This window comes from Cavia porcellus, unplaced genomic scaffold (genome assembly GCF_034190915.1).
Source record: "Cavia porcellus strain 051 isolate PalLab524CR breed Dunkin Hartley unplaced genomic scaffold, mCavPor4.1 scaffold_6, whole genome shotgun sequence".
Lineage (NCBI taxonomy): Eukaryota > Metazoa > Chordata > Mammalia > Rodentia > Caviidae > Cavia > Cavia porcellus.
The window spans coordinates 56,981,100-56,990,940 of record NW_026947489.1 but is presented as its reverse complement, the minus strand read 5'-3'; the positions used below and the strand labels follow the sequence as shown (position 1 = coordinate 56,990,940).

At 54.5% G+C, this 9,841-nt stretch overlaps 1 protein-coding gene across 4 annotated transcripts in view; it reads left to right on the top strand.

Annotated features, from left to right (window-relative positions):
• Window positions 1-885: 885 nt before the first annotated feature.
• The window catches only part of Atg9b (autophagy related 9B), a 9,790-nt gene continuing 834 nt past the window's right edge, over window positions 886-9,841 (top strand). Inside the window, exons 1-14 of one of the 4 annotated variants that reach the window (XM_063250736.1) lie at window positions 890-1,169; window positions 2,315-2,554; window positions 3,025-3,610; window positions 3,712-3,967; window positions 4,131-4,292; window positions 5,327-5,468; window positions 6,681-7,435; window positions 7,515-7,668; window positions 7,854-8,033; window positions 8,418-8,654; window positions 8,915-9,051; window positions 9,156-9,252; window positions 9,369-9,492; window positions 9,576-9,714. In XM_063250736.1, coding sequence (XP_063106806.1) covers window positions 3,073-3,610; window positions 3,712-3,967; window positions 4,131-4,292; window positions 5,327-5,468; window positions 6,681-7,435; window positions 7,515-7,668; window positions 7,854-8,033; window positions 8,418-8,654; window positions 8,915-9,051; window positions 9,156-9,252; window positions 9,369-9,492; window positions 9,576-9,703 — 2,910 coding nt within the window. In that variant the 5' untranslated portion in view covers window positions 890-1,169; window positions 2,315-2,554; window positions 3,025-3,072 and the 3' untranslated portion in view covers window positions 9,704-9,714. Of the gene's footprint in view, window positions 1,170-1,622; window positions 3,611-3,711; window positions 3,968-4,130; window positions 4,293-5,326; window positions 5,469-6,680; window positions 7,436-7,514; window positions 7,669-7,853; window positions 8,034-8,417; window positions 8,655-8,914; window positions 9,052-9,155; window positions 9,253-9,368; window positions 9,493-9,575; window positions 9,715-9,841 lie in introns of those variants that run through there. The other 3 variants (XM_063250739.1, XM_063250738.1, XM_063250737.1) reach the window with 3 other exon arrangements.

Genomic DNA, 9,841 nt, shown 5'->3' with positions numbered 1-9,841 from the left:
CAGGTGATCCTGATGGTGACGCTGCCACCCACCCACCTCTTAGTGGAGATCGAGCCCCTGGAGCGCTGAGTTGCATCCCCAGCCCTTTTTATTTGTTGTTTATTTATTTTAATTTTTAAATTTTGAGACAGGGCCCCCCTAAGTTATGTAAAGTGGTGTGAAACTTGTGCTCCTCCTACCACACGCTTCCGGTTACTTGGGATTGCAGGTGTGCACCATTATTGGGGCAACACCAACAATAAATGTTGTCATTTATTGCAGCATGCAATAAACCCTACACAATTATTAAGAACTGGTATTCATCAAGGCATGATCTTTTAGAGCCATCTCTCCGATATGTACCTTTCCTCATAGTGGCCTGAATGACTGCTGAAGGGTCTCTTCAAAATTTGAACAGACTCACACCCTTGTTTAGCTTTTACCTGTTCCTTCCGTGTAATTATTTGTTTGCATATCTGCCTCTCCCACTAGGATGTCACTACTTGGTGGGTAAAGGTATATCGGGTGGGTGAGGGAAAGACCAGACAAAACCACACATGAGCCATCTTGACAATGTGTCAGAAAGATCCTGGGAATTTCCTGGTCCCCCTACCATTCAGGATTCCATTTAGCCACCTATGGAAGGGTGGGTTACATTTCCATAGCTCTACCTCCTGCCCAGCCATAAAGGTATGCAGGATTTTGAGCTACTGCAACAATTCCCCTCCCAGAAAAGAGACAGAAAAGGAGAAACACAAGCTGAGTGGGACTTGATTTGTGGGCAGTTCCATGACTGCTGTCACATTCCTCCAGTAAACTATTTAGGAAGCACTGTGTTCCTCTTCATTTCATGGTTGCTGGCCCCTACATCAGCCCTTGGGCCTCAGCCTGGAGGCCTTGACACCTGCTGGCTGAGTCAATATCTCAGGCATGGTCTTTAGCAGGGCACCTGTGATTCAGGGCCTCAAGAATGGCGTTGGGCAAGCCACCAGACCAGCTGCTTGGCTCTCCTCCTCCTAGTTGAGGTGACAACAGGGAACTTGCCCTGTGCAGCTCATCCCTGGCTACGCAGATTAGTTTTCCTCATTTTGGACCCCTGCTGTACATTCTGCTGTTCCAGACTGGATGCTTCTCAGGGACCCACAGAAACTGGATCAGGACTCAGAAGAAGGGCATCAAGGTTCAGGAAGGTAAGGAAGGAAACACAGTGGGATTCTACAGAACCTGACTTTCCTACTTTAAGCTCCCTAAACTGCCTTCTAAATCCAAGATCACTGCCTTCTCTTTCTCTTGGTCGTCTCAGTCTGGCTGCAAAGTCAGGCAGTGTTCCCGCTTCCCTTCTTTAGCATCCTAGATGAATAAAAAATTCAATTCTTTTTTTCTTTCTCTCAGTCTCCCTCTCTATGCCATCTGATGGTTGAGCCCAGGGATGCGGCTCCACTGAGCCACATCTCCAGCTTTGCTTTTCACTTTTTATTTTGAGGCAGAGTCTAACTACGTTCCCCAGGCTGGTCTTGAACTTGTGATCTTCTGCCTCAGCCTCCCAGTAGCTGAGATTATAGTTGGTCTCAGCCTTTTTCTCTCTCTTTCCTTTTCTTTTGTGGTACTGGGGATTGGACCCGACACAGGCACTTTGTAGTGAGTTATGGCCTTACCCCTTTTTGTATATTGTTTTTTTTTTTTTTTTTTGTCTTTTTCATTTTTACCAGTACCGGGGATCAAACTCATGACTGCCTGCTTGCAAGGCAGGCGCTTATGCTGCTGAGCTAAATCCCCAGGCCCCTGTATATTGTTTTGAGATACAGTGTCACGAAGTCACTGAATTTCCCAGCCAGGGCTGGAATTTGTAACTCTCCTACCTCAGCATCCCAGAGTGGTAGGATTATAGACCTGTACCACTATGCCTGATTTTTGTGTCTTTTTCAAAAGTGTTTCCCTGTTGATTATTACATGTGGGTGGGGAGAGAGTAGAAATAAGATTTTTTTTTTGTACTGGTGATCGAACTCATGACTTAGCATTAGAGGCACCGCTTGAGATTATCTTTTAATTAATTGATTAATTTTTTTGTGTGGGAGATACAAGGGATTGAACTCACAACTTCACGCTTGGCAGGCAGGGGCAGTGCCACTGAGCTATATCCCTGGCCCATACTTTTTTGTCTTTTTGAGACGGGTTTTGCTACATATTTCAGGCTGGTCTTGAACTCACTCTGTATCCCGGGCTAGCTTCAAATTTACACAGATCCTCTTGCCTCAGCCTCCCAAATGTAGGGATTATAGGTGTGTATACCAAGTCCAGTCTTTCTTTTCTTTGTTTGTTTGTTTCTTTCGACAGGGTCTCACTCTGTAAGGCTGGCCTTGAACTCACTATGTAGCCCAGACTGGCCTTGAATTGGAATCCTCCTTTCGCAGCCTCCAAGTGCTAGGGTTGTAGGCCTTCCCAGCCACAAAAAATTAAGAAATAAAAGAGTTAGAGCCAGGTGTGGTGACATGTGGCTGTAACCCCAGCATTTGGGAAACTGAGGCAGAAGGATCGTTGTGAAATCAAGATCAGCATGAACCATACGGTGAGACGGTGAGACGCTGTCTTTGTTTGTTTGTTTGTTTTTGGTGTCAGGGATTGAACTCCTGACCTCATGCTTGCCAGGCAGGTGCTCATGCCTCTGTCAGATGTTGTTTTAAAAACAAATGAAACAAAATTTTGGCCTGGGGCAAAATACTTGCCTAGCAGATTTAACAGCTTGGTTTCAGGATCCTCTCATCCTTTAATGGGATTTTGCGTTTGATTTGGGCTGCTCTCTATAGCTGTAGTCCCCTCAAGGTCTGAAGATGTCCTGTGAGCCTTTGGGCCCCTCCTTCCCACCTGGCACCCCTCCCAGGCATGGAGGCTGAGTCCAAGAGAGGATTGGCCCCAAGACGCCCTGCTCGGGGTGTGGGTGATCACATAAGTGATCCTAGAGTTGGGTGCCTGATGCCTGCCCAGCCTGAGTCACCTGGTAGTGTTGTTGTCATCAGCCTCACTGAAATGGCTGCTCCCCTCCATAGACCTCTGTGTGACCATCCTTCCGACTTCTTCGGAGAGGCTGCAGCCTGATGGTGAGACGTATAGGCCTGGGGGGCAGCCCAGGGCGGCTGAGGCGCTGGGGAGACCTGGGGTCTGGCTCGGTGCCCCTGGTTCCCATGCCACCACCGCCGCCACCTGCTCTTCCAGGTTGGGGACCTGGGGGAGGGAGGGTCTCTGTCTTCTCTCTGCCCTCTGCCCCTCATACTCGAAGCTCCCCCTCTGTGACCTCTGGGTCCCTGAGCTCGGGGTTGCAGGGGACTGGGGCTTCTCCGCCCTGCTACACTGCCCTGCCCATCCCAGCCACTCCCCCAAAGCGGGCACAACCTGCACCAATGCCCAGCTCTGCTCCCCCTCCCTGGAGATCCCAGTCCATCCCTTCCCTGGCCTGGTCTGCCCCCTCTCCCTCACACGGCTGTGCCCAGGACCCCCGAGGGCTGCGGATAGGCCCTCTGGTCCCGCAGCAGGATTATGAGAGGCTGGAGGACTGTGACCCTGAGGGGTCCCAAGACTCTCCGATCCACGGGGAGGAGCAGCAACCCCTACTTCACGTGCCTGAAGGGCTTCGGGGTGAGCATGGGGAGCAGGCTAGGGGCTTTGGACCAGGTTGGCCCAGAAGGGGACTTAGCACCATGATCACAATGTCTTAATGTGGTCCCTTCTGTTCCAAGGCTCCTGGCACCACATCCAGAACCTGGACACCTTCTTCACCAATATATCCTTTGTGCCCAGCTGTGGGAGCGCCATGGAGCCGCACAGCCTTGGCAGGGAGAATCTGAGGGTGCAGTGGCCTTGTGTGTGTGGGGGGGTGACCTTGGGACAGGCCCACTGTCCCTTGGGTTTCTTCCTTGACTCAGGCCACATCTATAACTACCATCAGCGGAACGGCTTTACCTGTATCCTTCTGGAGGACATTTTCCAACTGGGGTGAGAAGCGGCACCACCCCACGCTCCATCCTTCTGGCTGAGGGCCTCTTTGTGCCTTTCTTTCTTAGCATCTCCTACTTCTAGTCTGTCTAGTGTGTCCCAGCCCAGGGAAGGGAGCCCTCAGGCTTGATCACCGCCTGTTCCCCATGCTCCCCTCTTGCAGACAATTTCTTTTTGTCATCATCTTTACAACCTTCCTCCTTCGATGTGTGGATTACGACATTCTCTTTGCCAATCAACCAAGCAACTCTTCAAGTCCCAGGCTAGTCCAGGGCAAAGTGGCCTTGTCGGACGCCATCCTGCCCTCTGCTCAGTGTGCAGAGAGGTGAGTGGTAACCAGGTGGGGTCTCCACCCCATGAAGCCTGGCTTGGGGGTAAAATAGAAGGCAGCTCTCTTTGCTCTTTAGTCCGGCAGTGCTCAAAGTATTTGGCCTCAGAATTTAATGTGTAGTGTTTGTTTGTTTTGAGACAGAGTCTCTCTATATCTTTTAAATTGGCCTTGAATCCATGGTGATCCTCCTGCCTCAGCCTCCCAAGTGAAGGGATTACATCTGTAAGCCACAGTGCCTGACTTAAAAAGTATGTGTGTGTGGTGCTGGTGATTAAACCCAGGACCTTCACACTGAACTACATTCCTACACACTTTTTAAATTTTTTGAGTCAAGGTGCCAATAAGTTACTAAGTTGGCCAGATGGGTCTGGAACATCCAGTCCTCCTTAGCCTTTTGGAGAACTAAGATTGGCTTTATGCGTTTTTGCTTCTTTGTTTATTTGAGACAAGGTCTTGGTACATAATCATGCTGACCTCAGACTTGTGGTAATCTTCCTGACTCAGCCTCCTAAGTGCAGGAATTACAGGCATGGGCCATGGCAACTGACCTAAATGTAATTTTGAATACACTTCAAATTGATTGAGAAGAGTTTTTGTTTGTGAGAATTATGTCTGATCTATATCTCTTATTAGAGATGAAAGCCGAGGACGTTTCTAATTATTTATTTTTCCGTGCTGGGATCAAACCCAGGGCTTGGAATATGCTGGATGAGCATTTTACCATTAAGTTGCACCCGAGGGCCAGGAAACTTTTCAAAGCCTAGGCTTGCACAGTGGCACAAGCCCTGCACCATCAGTGTGATGAGAGTCTCAGTGCAGCCCGTAGGGGCTGAGAACACGGGAGGATGAGAGTACAAATGGCAGGAAGCAGTAGGTTGCTTGCAACAAGTGTGGACTTTGCAGACACTTGTGAGGGACTCTTAGGGGACCCCCTGGGACTGCACTGTGAGACCTGTTGGCCTCCTGCTGCTGGTGTTGGGCTCGTTCTCTGGGTTTCTCAACCCCAACCCTTTGTCTCCACCACACAGGATCCATGCCAGCCCCCTGCTGGTCTTTCTCCTTTTCCTGGCTGCCTGCTACTGGCTGTTCCAGCTGCTTCGCTCCCTCCGAAACCTCTTCAGCTACTGGGACATCCAGGTGTTTTACAGGGAGGCTCTGCACATCACCCCGGTGAGCTGTGCAGTTGTTGTCTGCTGTGAGTGGGTGGGCAGAGAACAGAAAGAGTGCATCTTTGGTGCACTGGGTGCAGGGGGTAGGCACTGCCAACTTGCAGAGTGGGGCCTTTGGCCTGGGGAGCTTCCTTTATTCAGATGAGTCATGGAAGATGACTTAGAGTCACATGGTAGAAACAATGGAGGCCGAGAGGAAGGGCTGCCTCCTGGCTTTCTAGAGCAGGAGGAGTTTGAGTTTGGCTCGGAAGGTCAGGATGGAGTCAGGAAGGGCGTTCCAAGCTCCAGTGCGAGGTGGTGGGGAAAGCAGTAGGCATGTGCAGTCCTGAAACTGAGCCTGCAGAGGCCTCGTTGGCTTTATCGCTGTCCCCTGGTCATGCTATCTGCCTGCCCTTCCTTTCCTCTCCATCTTGCTGCTGCTGCTTGTTTTGGACCTAAGTAGCAAAAGTCCCTTGTACACCCTGGGAAGTCCAGGGGCTTTGGCACACCCTTCCCCAGAACAATGGGAGGGCTCCAGAAGGTAAAGGAGTCAGGGAACACCAGGCATGGAGCAGGGAGGAGACAGAAGGCCAGCAGAGCAGATGGACAGTGGGGGTGTGATCACTGCTGCTCCCCCCAGGAGGCTGGTGATCCCTCTTTCCTCTGTTCCTTCCAAGGAAGGGAAGATGGTCGCATGAACTGGGGAGGCTGCCCAGGGCCAAGATGGGTTATGCAGCTCTTAGGGAGGTCTGGCAATGTCCTCACCCTTAGAAATGGACACAGTCAGGGGCCTGGGAAGGCCAATGTAAAGTCAGAGTGCAAGCGACCAGAAGTGAGGTGGTACTGGAGATCTCAAAACTCACCAGGGCAGCAGGCGGCAAGGACTGGGATCCAGAGGAAATGGGAAGAGAGGAGTCCCCAGGAGCAGCCAACTTGTAAGGAACTGAGAAACCAGGTCAGATACTCAGTCTGCTAAAGAGAGGTCACTAGGAAGCACCTGACTATTGGCCACAGGAATGGTGAGGACGGCAGGCACAGAGCAGTTCAGAAAGGAGGAGCAGAAGTCACAAGTGCTACTGTCAGTGGCAGCGTAGGGGTGGACAGAAAGCCAAAGGTGGCTACAAGCAGAGGACCTAGCATTAGTCTTGGTGCTTCAGAGGATTTAGGGGCCCATTGGGCATCCTTGAGGGGAACCAGGTTAGCTGATACTCTCCACTGCCCTCTCCTACGGTAGGAAGAACTCAGGGCAGTGCCTTGGGCAGAGGTCCAGTCGCGCCTCCTGGAGCTGCAGCGGAGCGGGGGCCTGTGTGTGCAGCCGCGGCCGCTGACTGAACTGGACGTGCACCACCGAATCCTGCGCTACACCAACTACCAGGTGGCGCTGGCTAACAAAGGTCTGCTGCCGGCCCGCTGCCCACTGCCCTGGGGAGGCAGCGCAGCCTTCCTCAGCCGCGGCTTGGCGCTCAACGTTGACTTGCTGCTCTTCCGCGGGCCCTTTTCACTCTTCCGCGGGGGCTGGGAGCTGCCCGACGCCTACAAGCGCAGCGACCAGCGAGACGCCCTGGCGGCGCGCTGGGGGCGCAACGCGCTGCTGCTGGCCGCCGTGAACCTGGTGCTGAGCCCAGTGGTGCTGGCCTGGCAGGTGCTGCACGCTTTCTACAGCCACGCCGAGCTGCTGCGGCGCGAGCCCGGCGCCTTCGGGGCGCGGCGCTGGTCCCGCCTGGCGCGTCTGCAGCTGCGCCACTTCAATGAGCTGCCGCACGAGCTGCGCGCGCGCCTGGCCCGCGCCTACCGCCCGGCCACCGCCTTCCTGCGCGCCGCCGAGCCCCCCGCACCCCTGCGCGCGCTGCTGGCCCGCCAGCTCCTCTTCTTCGCCGGCGCGCCCTTCGCAGCGTTGCTGCTGCTCACAGTCTACGACGAGGACGTGCTCACCGTCGAGCACGTGTTCACCGCCATGACCGCGCTGGGGCTCGTTGCCACCGTGGCCAGGTGCGAGGCGAGTGCACCCTGGGGCCCTCGGGGTGGGGTTGGCGCCCCACCTGCCTCTAACGCCCGCCTTTGCCTCCAGGTGTTTCCTTCCCGAGGAGCAGGGTCAGGGGCGCCCCCCGCAGCTCTTGCTGCAGGCGGCGCTGGCCCACATGCACTATCTCCCTGAGGAGCCCGGCGCCGCTGGCAGGGACAGCGACTATTGGCAGATGTCACAGCTGCTGCAGTACCGAGCGGTAAGGATCGGGATCCATAGGAGGGCCGCCAGGAAGCTGAGCACGCATGGTCCCCAGAGCCTATGGGGTGACTGGGTTGGTGGCTTCCTGTCCTAGAGAGCCTTCCTCGGGGCTCCTTCTTGGTCCCTATCACTTGTGTGCGCCCCTATCACTTGGGACCTCGGCTCAGCCCTTTTCCTTTCCAGGTCTCCCTCCTAGAGGAGCTGCTGTCCCCCCTCCTCACCCCACTCTTTCTGCTCTTCTGGTTCCGTCCTCGAGCCCTGGAGTTTATTGACTTTTTTCATCACTTCACTGTGGATGTGGCCGGGGTAGGGGACATCTGCTCCTTTGCCCTCATGGATGTGAAGCGCCATGGACATCCTCAGGTTAGAGAGGCCTGTTGCCTACCCCTTCCCCAGGGTACACTGGGTTCCAAGCCCAGCTCTGTTGCCTGCTGCCTGTGACCTTTGAGCAAGTCACTGCACTCAGTACATGTGGGGTCAGTGACAGGAACCAGCATGCAGGCTTGTCTTGAGGATGACACGACATCTTCAGAGCTCTCTGCAGAATTGTTGGTGGTCCTGTGAGCAGAGGCCATCAGAGGATTGGAGAGCGGGTGGGGTCACCCAGGGGACTGGATCTGCCCCCGGGGACAAAGCAGAGGCTGCTCCTTGGCTGTGCTCTGAGTGATACTGAGTGTGGAATGAGTGTGCCCTGCCCTGCCCACCCTGGTAAGGCCGAGGGATTGCAGTATCTGTCTTTGTTTGCAGTGGCTCTCAGAGGGACAGACGGAGGCCTCCATGGCCCAGCGTGCTGAGCACGGGAAGACTGAGCTCTCACTGATGCGGTTCTCCCTGGCACACCCACAATGGCGTCCCCCAGGGGACAGCTCTAAGTTTCTTGGCCACCTTCGGGGCAGGGTACAACAAGATGCTGCTGCCTGGGGGGCCTCCTCCTCTCGAAGCCCCCCAACCCCAGGGGTACTCAGCGACTGCACCTCGCCTCTGGTAAGTCCTAGACCTGGACTATTCTTCAGCCAGCCTCTCCGCTACCTTCGTTTTTGTTATGTAGTTTAGGCTGGCCTGGAACTCACTGTGCAACGCAGGCTGGCATCTAAATCATAGTCATTTCCCTGCCTCAGCCTCCTGAGTGCTGGGATTACAGGCATGTGCCACCATGCACACGTAGTTTCTAGCCTCCTTTAGATCTCTTTCCCCTCCCTTCCTGTCCTCTCTCCTGATCTCCTTGGCTTTCCTCTTCATTTTAGCAGCCAGATGCCTTCCTGGCCAACCTCCTGGTGAACCCCATCCTGCCCCCAAGGGAGATAAACCCCACAGCTACCCGCCCAGCCGCTGCCACAGCCAGTGTTCTTGCCTCTATTTCCCGCATGGCCCAGGACCCCAGGTGAGTACAGGCCTGGGACACAGGGGAATCTGAGGTATAGCCTGGCCCTCCCACTGGAGTGGTGATGTCTTGACCTGCTTGACCTAGTATATCCCTTGTTTTAGCTGTGTGTCCCCAGGAAGCACTGGGGGCCAGAAGCTAGGCCAGCTCCCAGAACTGGCCTCTGCTGAGATGAGCCTCCATGCCATTTACCTGCACCAGGTGAGCAGAGGGATGTTAGAAAGATGTGGGAGGAATCCCCCCCTCCCCCATACCTGACCCAGGGGTTTGGCCTGGCCCTTGGGAAGATGGGAGGCCCTCACTCTTCCTCTGCATAGCTCCACCACCAGCAGCAACAGGAGCTGTGGGGAGAAGCCTCAGCCTCCTCCCCATCCAGGGCCTGGTCCAGCCCCTCGCAGCCAGCCTCGCCTGATGAGGAAAAGCCATCCTGGTCAAGTGACGGTGAGCAGGGTGGGGTTCAGGGGGCCAATCGTGGCAGATGTGGGACATCATAGCACTGCCCAACTGATGGCTTTTGTTACCAGGCTCCAGCCCTGCCTCCAGCCCCAGACAACAGTGGGGAAAGCTGCGGGCTCGGAGTTTGTTCCCTGAAGGGTTTCAGGAGACCACTGACACTCAGAGGGAAACTGGCCAGGTCCCTGGCACCAACTGACAACACCTAAGGTGAGTATGGCTCACTTTGGGTGGGAAGGAAGGCATGAGCAGGAAATTGATCTTGCGGGGGATGGGAATGCTGGGTTTGGGTTACTGGGATGGTCATCTGTAGAACCTGGGCCCTGGGCTGTTTTCC